Source organism: Blennius ocellaris, assembly GCF_963422515.1.
Source record: "Blennius ocellaris genome assembly, chromosome: 9".
NCBI lineage: Eukaryota > Metazoa > Chordata > Actinopteri > Blenniiformes > Blenniidae > Blennius > Blennius ocellaris.
Genome location: NC_137658.1, coordinates 26,085,322 through 26,098,720, shown reverse-complemented (window position 1 = coordinate 26,098,720; position 13,399 = coordinate 26,085,322). Strand labels below are relative to the sequence as shown.

The window sequence follows — 13,399 nt, the reverse complement described above, 5'->3', positions numbered from 1 at the left end:
CTTAAACATTACGATTATAACTAATTTATTTATGTATGGGTTGAAATACAGAAAAGATTGAAAGCATGCTTTTAAAAAATGATTACAGTTAATATTCCAGTGATCTGGGCACAGGCAAATGAGGCAGAGCAGGATCTAAGTGAAAAATAGAAGAAGTGGCTTCGAGATATAAAAGTAAGACTTTTCTTGTGGCAGGGCTTTGTACAGTTTTGTGTGATCGTAGATCTTTGACCTCAGTTTGAGTCTAATCATCAGTGATGAACTACAAAAATGCCCTTTTCCAATAAACGTTGACCTTTTTATCCCTTGTTTCTTTATAATGACTCGTCTTTAATCGTTATTATCCTGTTCCCTTCGGAGACTTTCTTTTAAGCCAAATGAGTCAAGATATTTGACCAAAAAAAAACCAATGTTGCACTGCTGCAATTAAAGACAAAAGGTGGAGAGCGGAGAACATCCTGCAGCTTTGAGAAGCTTAGCGAGGGCAGCTGCTCGTCATAAATCTCTGCTGTCCTCTGCAAGTTTAAAATATAGGTGGCATTAAAGACATTATGAGGAGCTAAAATTTCAGAACACACCAAGCATAAGAGGAAAAGCTGAAAACTACACAGCAAGGAGAACAGAGAGCCATAATTAAGAGGAGCTTGTGCTGGAAGAGACAGATGGGAGGGATCGAGAGGTGGCGTTAAATAAAATGGAGGTTTATGAAGAAGCAGACGGTGCCAAAAGATGGCGATATACATTTGAAGCCCTGAAAAGAGCAGGCAATCCCCTCACTGACCTAAAGCTGTTTTACTCGGGAGGATTGAGTTGATCGTTACTGGCGAAGAGAGCCAATGTTTTCCTTAAATAGAGTCTGCCACAGGATAGAAAGTTTCAGTTTTGACAGCTTCGGGAGCTTATTTTGACCGAACACTCGGTCTGTCCAAGGGTGCATGTGTAAGATGGAGAGAGATTTTACTCCACTAGCAGTTTTAGCCAAGACCAGACTCTGACCAGGCATAAATGACTGGGCGTGCACCGGATCTGTACTCGGACACACTCTTTCAGTGAACTATTGTTGAAGTACGTTGGTGCCAGTGGACGTCTCATTAGCCACTCTTCTGGAACACAGAGACCATCAACATAGGCTGGGTGTTTATCTGACAGACTGCAAATAGCCTCGACGACTATTTAAGGCAAGAGTGAGCATTTCCAAAGGCATTAGCATGAGGGCACCAGCGGCAGTCATAACGTGTGCCATGCTGTAATAATGATACAGCAATTTGCCCGCATGGCCAAGATATCCCTGGTACTGCAGCCTAATGGTGGATGGTTTTATCTGACCATGGCCTGCGTGCAATAAAGTATTCAGCCTTTCAAAGGGAGAGACAGATGGCGGGACTGTTGATGTTGCGTGGCCTTGCAGACGGTAGAAAAGAACTGCTCCCTCGGGAGAAATCTACAGTTTAACTTCACAGCCTCTGACCATGAGAGCCTTGTAGATTTATTGGTCAAGTGTTACGCGTGTCTCTGAGGACATGGTTCTTGCATATGCAAGCTAACGTGACCTTATCAACTGCGGTGTTGTCTTGTTAACACACGTAGAGCTGTTCACTCACTGCATTGCAGAAAGGGCATGGGCCTTTGACAGTAGAAAGCGGATTAGTCTGCAAACCAAAGATTCTTACAGAGTTTAATGGAATAGAGATGAGTGGATGGGAGATTTAAATAAATTAACCTTCAGTGATTTCCCACAGGCTTGGAGGAATGACAGAGGGGGGTATGAGGAGGAATTTGTTCCTTGTCACTGATGTAATGAATAGTTATGACATTATTATTGTGGGCTGGAGCTGTGCAGTGTGCACCTCACCCAGAGTTCCAAGCGCAGCAGGATTTAAGCTCTGCAGATATTGACAAACGCACAGAAACATTTTGCCCTCCTTTCACATCAATCACTCTTCTGCAGGTCGCGTGTTGCCACGGTGTGCTGCGGCTCCATATGCCAATGTGGTCGTCCAGGCTTTATTACATGCAGAGCAGAAGTGAATTTGTAAATGCACAGTGAGACATTCCAGTGCTTGCATTATTTCAAAATGTCATCACAACATCAGGGAATAGATTAACCTTTACCAAATTCCCGACCGTAAGAACAGAATTCTTTCTGCGTACTTACCATGATATTAACCCTGATTGGTATCTTTGACATTTACTCAAATATGGCAAATGCTGGTGACTCCAGCATTGCAAACTCTGGGTGGAAGGTAACATCATATTGTTTTTAGAGATCACGTTCCTTATTGCCAACTCAGTCGATGGTGACGGGACATCCAGTCGGATGTTTGTGTGTGTGTGTGTGCATGTGCTGATGAAGTTCATTTATTTTCTCTGCAGCATTTTCACTGCTGTGATTTTGGCATGATCTTTGTGAATCTGTAGCGTTCTTTATCAAAATTGGTAAAGATTTCTCAAATTTAAAAAGAATTCACATCAAAATAAGGTTAAATGCCACATTTGTCGATAAAATTAATTCACACTTTTTATTGGCTTGAGGCTGCGAGCATCCAACAGCGTCACTCTTAATGACAAGTGGCTCTTTAGTTGCACCAATTCTCAAAGAAATCTCAGTTACAATTTGCTTTTGGAATATTTTCATAACGTTGAATGAAAAACTTGCTGAAAGTCTATTCAGTCTGTCACACGTGGTATTCAGCATTCTCTGGTTTAGCGTTAGGAACTATTGCATAATAGGAGGCATTCAAGGACAGTTCATAGTATAGGTCATTTGCATTTTCCAAAAGGGAACAGTGTGTATTTTGTGTCACTAGTCTTGTTGACAAACTTAACTGTTTATTTTATCACCTAAAATTAGAGCAGAGCAGAAAACTACAAATGTAAAGATTTGCTGAGTCAGGAGAATAGAGCGGTACGGGAGTATACAGTATTTATTTGGCCAGGGACGCTACATTTTATCATTAAATTGTTTTAATTCAGCCATTGATGGATTAAACTCCGTCTCAGTACAAAATGTGCTTACATTTCCAAGACATGGGATTCGGAATATAGAAAAGTGAAGACGACTAATAGGAAAAAAGATACAATGGATAATATTAGTTCACTGTTTAACTGGTTCATCGTAATGTCAGATAGGTATTGGAACGTTGTGACATTATTTGATATTTGTCTTGACGTCAGGTTGATTCCACCCACAGCAGTTGCTACATTCCCGGCTCATGAGCTCTGCGTGCAGGAGCTGGTGACAGGATGCGTGTTCGCCGCCGCGCAGACGCTTTTCCCAGCAGATCTTCAATCTATGGATCTCTGACACGTCGCCATGGAAACGGTCAAACTTAACAACAGCATCCTGTACCACCTCCACTTGGACCCCATGGATAAATCAGTGTCACTGTAAAGCGCCGTGCTCGGCGTGATGGGTTCTCTGCTCGACACGCAGCCGTCACTCACCACATCAGGCCGCAGCCTTAATGCTCTTTAACTTGTCTCTGTTTTTAATGAAAGCAGAGGGGCTGTTTCACCAGGAGGACGTTTGTCGCTCTTGAGCCAGAACATGAGCTACGACTGTATTATTACCATCAGAGAACACATGGCGATTGAATTCTTTGCGTATGAAAAATAGTGGAATATATTCAAACCTCAAGTAAAGACTGGATTGAGGAAACGCTTTCTTTGTGAAACCACTTTGATGGGATATTTAACTGCAACGCAAAGACGCAAAATATATATTATGAGGTTCCCGTGGTTCATAGCTACACTGGTATATCATTTCATCAAACATTAATTGCCATTAATTGTGCATGCAGTTTATCTTAACAAAATCCAGCGAATGAGAAGCCGAGCAAGACACTCGACCGTTAATTTTATTAGTTACAATGAGCTTACGCTGCCCGTTAATGCACTCGTACATAAAATGAGCCTGTGCACTTTCCCCTCAGATGAAGTGCCTGTGGTTTTAGCTGCTCTTTGTCATTGCTATAAATACACAGGAAGTGAAAAGCTTGGCTAATAGTCTCTGGAGCATACCGCCGCCGCTTCTCATGCCTTGCCATCCATTGCTAAGCCACGTCGGTCAGACACCTTGTTTATGCATCTGCTGGAGGCACTCAGCACTCACAACTTCACAGCCTCATACCTTTTTAGGAAGCCCGCAGCCCGTGCACGCGGTCCTGCGCCAGACCGAGCCCCGTTGTTCCCGACGGACACGCCGCGCTATGAATAGAGTGACATCTTCTTTTATTGTGGTTGCTGATGTGCGTGGACGCGATCTTAGCGTGGGCTAGCGGAGGTCTTGTGACTGGGATTCATCAGTCAGCGTTCAGGTGACAGAGCTAATTTGGGATGCCGCTTGTAGGCTTGCCCGCTGCCACCCATCAGGATCCAGAGTTCCAGGCTGCGACTGTCACATTACTCCAACACACAGCTGCCAGCTTTGCAGTAATTGCAATGCAGTTTGATCCCGAATGTTATTATAGGGTCATTCTGTGTCACTCCATTGGTATTTACGTATTAGTACTGGAGAGCGTGACCTCTGTGATCTTTATTAATCCTTCTGTTGGAAGAGTCTGCAACCCCAGCCACTGGTTACCTACCTGTCTGCACTGCTGTTGCTTTGTCTGGGCTGTTGACATGACCTTTAATTGATATTAGTGCTTTGACAGTTTGTGGTTTGGCAAAAACATTAAAAATCGAAAGCACTTTGTGATTTCAGCGTTGTGTTATGTGACTGTAAAACTGTGCATTTATTCTGGTTCCAGTTGTTCCAGTCCGGGGTGTCAAACACATTTTAGTCCACATATAGGACAATTTCATCGTGAGCATGCTGGACTGGTCAAATTATGCGATGATAACGTTTAGATTTAAGCTTGAAAGTTTGTCTTTGCTGTGGCTCAGAGTATACATAATGACAAAACCAGTCAATTCCTACTGAAAAGGATCTCAACATGCCAAGTTTTCCTGGTACTTCCAGGCCAGATTGGAGTCGTTTGCAGGGCCAGTTTTGGCCCACGGTCCTTATGTTTGACACCCCCGGTTTAAAGGGAGTGCTTCCAGATGTTTTCTTTGTTTGTAGATCTTTGGGGTGAATTTTGCATTGACACACTGGAAAAACGTTTGGAAATGTTACTTTTGAAACGTTTGATATTTACTCCAGACTATTTAGTGGCAGTTTCAAGTCAAGTTTCCAAGTTATCGTCTCGAATCATTTGATGGCATGAAAGCCGGTTTCTCTTTTTAACGGTCAGTTAATGAACATGTTTGTTCCGCAGTTCTTGGCATCAATCTGCAGTCCTGGTGTTCTCATCACGGAATCGGTTTGGGCCCAAGTCTTGTGGGACTGGATGAAGACGGAGCAGAACAGAGCTGTACAGAGACAATCATAGAAGGAGAATAAAAAGTAGAAACATTTGCCATCTTCTTCTTTTTTTTAATATAATGGAATAGCGTCTCTGGGAATTGTTACCTCCACTTCTTCTCTTTTGCGTTACATCTCAGTACGACGGGTGTCTTCCTTTCTACAGCATTAAATCTGTCAGGTGCATCCAACTGTGAGCTCACATGCTCGCAGAACTGAAGTGGTGCTTGTGAAGGCATTTCCCTGTTTGTCTCTTTATGTAGACACTATTTGCCTTGTGTCTTTGACCAGCCAAAGTGGAGAGATCCGTTCCGTCCAAACAATACTGCGGGTTTCCAACACAGGATTCTCAGTTCCAGCTGTGGACGGTCCGTGGCCGTTGGTCTTGGGCGATCACGTTGCTCCCTGACGGCTGAATGTGTTCGGCCACACTTTGCCTGTTTGCTGACACACGTCCGTGGCGCCAAAAAGTCCGTTTGTTGACACAGTTGGGGTTTAGTATTGAAGTGAGCAGTCAGAAGGCTAATTCATTTCTGAGTTTGGGAATATGTTAATGCTGCGTGCCACCATCTGGCCCTGTGCCTTGTTTAGATGAATGAGTGCTGGGGACGTCGCCATGCTCGCTATATGTTTCTCACTACCATCTCTGGATTAATAGTCCAGCGATGCACATTTCCTTCTGCTCTGTGTTTTTCATCCTCCAGCAGTGGGTTTATTAGCTGATAGGAGTGAGATTAAGGACGGCAGGAAAATTGTAGGACGGTGTTGGTAACGGAGTCATTACTGTTCAGTGTCATCCTGGTGTTAACCCGGCTCTGTGCCGGAGAGATCAGAGGTTTGATCCTCACAACTCACAGACAGGCAAAGTCATTACATCGAGTTGTTATTCAATGATGCCCATTTCCTAATACTGTGTTTGACCATGTGTGATTACACCTCTGCTCTGTAATTGGTGTAACTTTCACAGTTAAACGCCAAGATTACTGCTTGTATATAATTTGGGAGGCACTGCTGTTTCCCGGTCTGCCACTGAATACATTCATCATTGGTTTTTGATTAAAAGAAAGTTGGTATAAAAGATAGATGATGTGTGTGAAAAAATGTTGGTGGGCAATTCAGGAAGTTTTATATTTGTTACGATGAATGGTGCATGCTGGTAATACAGCCTTGATTTGAGATCACATCAGAATCAGTGGCATTGTGAGGCCATAGTGTGTGTCTCCGCTTATTGTCTTCATTTCCCTCATTTACCCCCGCAGCCCTTCTGTCCTCAGTCTCCTCCACCCAGCCTCCTGCTAGTTATTCTCTCGCTCCTCTGGGGAGTGATACTCGGTGACATCGCTCCTCTCTCTGACCAGATGTTAAAACTTAAACACGCCATTCGTCAGTCTGCAGACGCACGAGTAGCAGTGGCGACAGAGGCAACGGCTTTGTTAATGTCGAGGTTTGCACAAGCAGTCACATACTTCAGTCTGGAACTTCATTACCTTTTCTTTGTTCGCCTGCAGATTCCTGCTGTGGCTGACTGTCTGGGTGTTCAGTTCATGGCTGAAAGCCAGCTTCAGATGCGTGATAAAATAACCATGTGCAGCTAAAACCTGTTTCATTGAGACTGGATTTGTGGAAAGCTTTTCTCCAATTTGCCTCTGAGCTTCGACTGTAGCAAAGCTATCACTCAAGTGCCAGATCAGGTAGTGAATTTCAAATGAAATGTCCTGGATGTAGTCCGTCATGTAGTTTGAAATCACACATTTGAGTAGAACACTTTTATTCATTCTTGACGCACTCTTGGGCCACGGTACTCATCACATTTGCTCCGCATCTTACAAGTCTTGTTTCATTTTGCAAGGTGTTGAATTGTGAAATTGTGAATCTCTGTGAGCCGAATTTAACTTTTCTTCTTCAGCTTGACCTGAACTGCCTCTGGAATGAGCCGAAGCTGTGATTTCCTTCCCTGCCAGCTCTTCAGTGCCGTTCCAATCTCTCCGTGGCTTCTTGTTGCATGTCTTCCTGGGAGCACTTTGTGCCTTTTCACCACCGAAAGGCTGTCTCTTTAAATGTATACTGTGACTGTTTACTGGGGACAGAGTTAACACTGGCAGGGTAATAGATTTATTTCACTCTCCAGACTATTGACGGTCATCTTTAAAGAAGCGTGACAGATGGGTGCTGAATAGAGATCGACTTAGGAGATGTCTGTGTGCATGTGTGTGGCTCTGTGCGAGCTCAGTTGGGAGATCTTTTTAAACTGACTGTGGCAAACACAGTCTCTATGCCTAAATCTAACAAATCTGCCACCCACACATTTAATGTATTTCAAAACCTTATTTCTCATATTGCATCGCCTGGATTGTAATCACGGTTTAGCCTCTTTTCTGACATATTTTGTCCTTTTTTGGAGATGCATGTCTGCTTCACATTAGTAATTGCACAGTGTCTTGATAGTTTAAACAAATTCCCTGTTTTGACAACATTCTCAAGTGAAAACGCAAAACCTTCACTCTCATTTTGGCTGTCGACACGGCTGTTCGAAAAAACACCTTACATGTGGCAGCCACGTCCATTGGTTGTTTTCAACCAATTCCCCCTGCGATTAACTTCTATTCTATTCTATTCTATTCTATTCTATTCTATTCTATTCTATTCTATTCTATTCTATTCTCTGCCTGTATGTGATTGTGGTTCATCTGAGTTTATGTGGATTACAAAAACCAACAACGACAACTTGGGGCCTGGCATGCTAACGACTTCCTGTGAGAACGTTTCTGACCAACAATCTGCAAAAAACAATGCCTTTTCACTTGAAATGTTGTGTAAACGGGGCCTTAAAAAAACCCTTGTAGCTCTGCCTGTCTTTTTTTTTTCTGGTGGACCCTGCCATTTTAGTTTTCTCCATTTTTCTTCATTTCTCTCATGGTGTCTGGCTTGTCACTCACTGTTAAGCCATTAATCAATCTTGATATTGACGAGTTGAAGTCATGAACACTGAAGATGCAGGTGACACAAAAATCTCTGCTCTCGTTACATCTGCTGTGACATGAAAAAAAAATTGTAACTGTACACGTGATGAAAATATTCACCTGCAGCTATAATTATCTTATAGAAGATCACATTTGGTTTTTGTGTCAGAAAGTACTTTTGACAACAATCGAAAAAACGGTCCAGGGATGTTTATGGCGCCGTCTGAATTTAAAACTGGTTGGGGTCCTTCACACCTCTGATAGAGCCACGGTAAAGTGGGGCTTCTGATCTGTTGTGCCATGGATGGAAAACAAATCTGAGCACAAAGAGGTGTCATGAATTTTTCATGGATTTAGACTGAGTCCTTCCAGGACCATGTTCTGAATTACAAGCACACGCATCCTTTAGAGAGCATGACATAGCTGCTACATTAAGCAGGAAACACAAGCTGAGTTGGCTGCCATTTATTTGGACACGGACGCTTTCGCCACGTTGTTTTTTGTTGATATTACCTTAATATGTAGCTGTTCTCATTGTTATGTATATGTGATATGATGAAAATAGAACTGCTGAAGAAAGCATTGCTTCCGCTGCACTGTGATAAATTGGCCTCATTACTGTGTATATCTGAGCTTGAGTTTTTCCTCCCAACAAATGATGGGCTCACCACGTCGACATCACTGTTAAAATTAGGAAACTATGCTGATCTTGTGCAAACATTATTTTGCGATGGAGCAGTGGGTTCCTTGTAGTTTTTGTCTTGCCTTCACGTTAACGATCTTTATGTTGACTATGCTTTAGTTTCAACTTTACATTTCTCTGTAAAGTTCCGGCCTTGTTAAAGTTGACCTTGATTGGTAAGGAAGTGAATGGTGCCAGTGTCAGTGTGTCTAAATATTGATTCAAATGTCAGAGAACTAGTGTGTCCTTGTGTCTATTTTTTGCCAAGGCTTGGGGGAAAAAATCCATTTGCTCGGTAGAGGTCTCATCTTTTCGATGGTTTTCAGTATCTTTAAGGTTCGATTTTTCTCAGTTAACCTGCGTATAAAGGCTCCAGCGAGATAGTACTTTCTTAGTGTATATAATGTATTTGCTTTATGGTATGATTAATTATTTATGCCGTAAAATGTCATAACTGTGAATAAGTTCCTTATAAAATATGATTCCCTCGACGGCTTTTTCAGTCCCTTTTAATACAATACAGGAAAACGCTTAAAAGCAATTGATGGCCTGCATATGTTTACCTCATCGAGCTGCCCATGAGCAATGATTAATTCAAATGTTTCTTGCTGTGATTTTTGTTTCTGTATTAATTCATGTAAATGCAGGTTATTTGAATCCAGATCCTGGATGCAAAGAATTGATCTTCACTTCACAGGGTTCGGTGCATCAGCAGGGTGACACAAACTTGAGATTCCTTTGTGAGGTCGGTCGGTCGATAGACCCCATGATCACTATGGCCGTCTTTGATGAAGGAGATGTGGAGGGTTAAAAGCTCAAACTGCTGCAGGGACACCTGCTCCTACACCTGTCATGACCGTCGAAAACACTCGTTAAACATTTTCGGCTTCTACGGAAACTTCCAAAGTTACACTATTAAGAGAATGTTTCCTTTATTGTCCATCTTACAGGACTCAACACTCTGCCCTTTGATCCAGCAGCCAACAACGAGCCTCTCCAGTTCAACGGTTCAAGTGGACCGCTGACTGATTGCCCGCCCTTGGAAAACACTACTGAGAATAGCAAGAAGAGGAAGAGAGCCAGCCTGCCTCCAGGTACTGACAACAACTCTTTAAGAAGTGTTGCACCAGAGCCGTAGGATTACCCTCCGGTCTCAAATCCTCGCCATTTTGCCCTCACTCGTGTCTAGGTTTAAATTCAAGTGTTTGTAATGCCTCGCTTCAATCAAAAGAGCTTTGATGCCACAGTTTCGTGTGGCTACCATGAGATTCTACTGCCTGATCGTTTTCCCAGTAGCTGTTATGGGAATTGTTGCATAATCGTGTTTTTTGGTGACAGTATGGGGAGAAAAAGCAGCTTAGGTTAGTCTTTGTTGTTTTTTTCGATTACCTTGCCATGTCCTCAGGCTCTGGTTGTCGAGCCTCTTTGGAGGTCAGACAGCTGCTCTGCTGTGTGTGTGTGTGTGTGTGTGTGTGTGTGTGTGTGTGTGTGTGTGTGTGTGTGTGTGTGTGTGTGTGTGTGTGTGTGTGTGTGTGTGTGTGTGTGTGTGTGTGTGTGTGTGTGTGTGTGTGTGTGTGTGTGTGTGTGTGTGTGTGTGCGCGTGTGCGAGACTGCTGTCAGTGATCATGCCAACACCACCTGCCAATCACAACACAAACAGGCCTTCAGGTGTGTCTCCTCTCCTAACACTGACCTGTCAGGCAGGCAGCAGCACACAAGAGCCGGGCGGTTCGTCACATGGTGCCATTGAGAAGGTTGTGGATGGTACAAGAACAACTGTAAACACTGACTATGATTTTTCATCCCCCCTCCGTTGAGGTACCTCGCACCGAGGAAGGGTCTCATAAGGAGGAGCGACGACGCAACCGCCTGCTGCTCCGTGACAATCGCCACTCTCAACCTGCCCACAACGTTTAAATATTCCATCGGCCGTAAAAACCTCCTTTTGTTGTTTACATACGCTGCTTTGCGTTGACGGGCGGCTGTGTTATTAACTGGGTTTATAGGAACGCCGGCACTCCTCCACTGCACCGCGGTGTTTCAACGGGTGCAGACGCTCCTCCCGGTCAAAGGAGAGGAGCTGCAGCAGGAGCTGGATGCTGCAGTTCACCATGACACAGTTAAGCTGTGTCTCAGAGAAGGGAGGCTCCAGGTTTTGACTGGCACGTCCGTCCACTGCCGGCCGCTTCCGCCTCCTTCGTTCACAACCCCACCTACAAGTTAGCCGTACTAGTCTGCAGTGGTACTGTACCCTCCCACCCGCTCCGGCCCGTGCTGCAGTGGAACCACCACTAATGACAGGTGATGCATTTGCACATGCATTTTGCTTTTGTTTTGAAAGAAGACACTGCAATTAAAGAGTCATTTCAGTAAATGGGAGGTTGCCGGGTAGTGTGTAAAATTCAAGAAAGACTTTCTAATTAAAGAATTAAAGGAGTACCGCGTAATTAATTGCTTTGTAAGCATCAGAAAGAAGAGATGCCTCAACACAGAGGTGTTGTTTCATGGGCTTTGCTTTCTATGCGATGCTAATTGGACAGGATTAATACTGCCCATTAGTGCTGCCCTAATCAACTCTTCATCTTTTCGTCACATCTTCACAGGGAAGAGTTCACGGCTTGATAACGTTTCATTTTAATTCACCACGTCAATTGACCACGTGAAAGCCTAATCCGCAACGCATGGCAGATAATTGTGAACAAAATAGCCGTTATTGTAAAACTGGTGGATTCATTTAAATCAGTGGAGTCAAAAATAAACTAAAACTGTTCGGCAAGAGGCACCAATCCGGCCAAATCACCAAGCAAGTTGTAAAAATGTCAAAACTGACATTTTTGTCACCGTTAAGCATTGCACTTGTTAATATTTTAAAATCATTACATTTTCATTCTGTCATGTTTGATATTCAAGCTTTATTTATACTTATTCTTCCTACTTATCATTTAAGCATTTCGGCAATGCTTTGAGGAATTTCCTTCTGGGATTAATAAAATATGTTTACTCTATTCTATTCTATTCCACAATGTAAAAAAAAAAAAAAAAGTCAGAGAAATGAGCTTGTATTTGAGCTGTAAAATGAAAGCGGAGTACCTGAACTTCCACAAATACAGGGAAAACAGGGTCTTTTTCTTCTAAGGCAACATTTCTCACTGCTACGGCGTCATGCTTCTCTCATGCATTGTCTTATGCTACTTTATGATACTGAGGATTAATGGCCGTTGGTCTGTGGCAGTGGCGTATATTTTACTTACTCAAGTTTGTCGTGTTCCACCCGCTGATTACACCACAGTCGCTCCAGACTGATGGATTGTACATGAATTGTCTATATTGCGCTCTAGTTATATTCTCCAGGGAGTGTGTTTACCTTATTTTCAGTCGGTTAGCAACAGCAACACAAGCCTACCCAGGCTGCGATATAAATAGAGATTGTCTGTTTCATCTCAACTCGTTACTGGGTGAGTTAATACTGCTGCCTTTACATCTTTATGTTTTATTTACACGTGTGTTCACGTTAATCGACATGAGGCCTTTCACAGTGGAGTGTAGCATGTTGCTGAAAAGCGCACAAGGACCTGGCGGACAGAAGCGCGGGCAGCCGCCATTTGTAAATCACAAATGCATCTGCTCCCATGTGGTATCTTAGTGACTGCCGTCGCGCTGCGGTTCCTCCATAGTCCATTAACACACACGTATGCATCTGGCTGTGGAACACACTCGTGACATGTCACCATCGTGATTGCAATTATGCCTCCGGATGAGCTTGGACTCGTTCCGCCGTGACCTGAGAGTGCGGCATCAGTTAATGCTGCCTGCCTGGCTGAAGGACGTGGAGGTAAGTGGAGTTCTCGGGCGGCTGGGGAAGTGGATTTTATTGGCTTAGAGGGTTTGATTCTATCTACATCCCGATTGTCTTCCATCTCAGTCAGGTCCTCGTGCTCTCTGATAGAGTACCGACTCATTAGCAGCCATACTGATTGAATCTCGTTAAGGGACCCTAATGGATAGATTTTTCTCATTACAATTGCTGTTGCACTTGATTATCCATCATGCAACGAGTGCAAGGATCCATAACGACACTTATTCTCATTCTTCTTGCATTTTCTTTCGATACCTGATTAAGAATTTAAGAAGGCAACAAACTGCCTCTTTGATGTGGCCTTTGAGGAATTCAAGTCATTCCAGCCCTAATGACACCCCGCTGATACATTATTGACTAATGATCTTTAAATGTCCACACCAACACCAAACAACAAACTGCCAGATACAGTAATTAAGAGCCCTCACCTCTTGTAAACAGTCCGAGGAAAATGTTTGAAGTTGAATTGATATTCCGTCCACTCACCCACAAACTAGGCACTGTTTATCCCAATCCACTCACTTCACACTGAGAGTGTGACTAACATATTTTCA

At 43.4% G+C, this 13,399-nt stretch overlaps 1 protein-coding gene across 3 annotated transcripts in view; it reads left to right on the top strand.

The window, feature by feature from the left end:
- Positions 1-13,399, top strand: part of enox2 (ecto-NOX disulfide-thiol exchanger 2) — a 205,475-nt gene that overhangs the window by 93,672 nt on the left and 98,404 nt on the right. For all 3 annotated transcript variants that reach the window (XM_080502063.1, XM_080502061.1, XM_080502062.1), the window contains one exon: positions 9,940-10,083. In XM_080502063.1, coding sequence (XP_080358189.1) covers positions 9,940-10,083 — 144 coding nt within the window. The remainder of the gene's footprint in view (positions 1-9,939; positions 10,084-13,399) is intronic.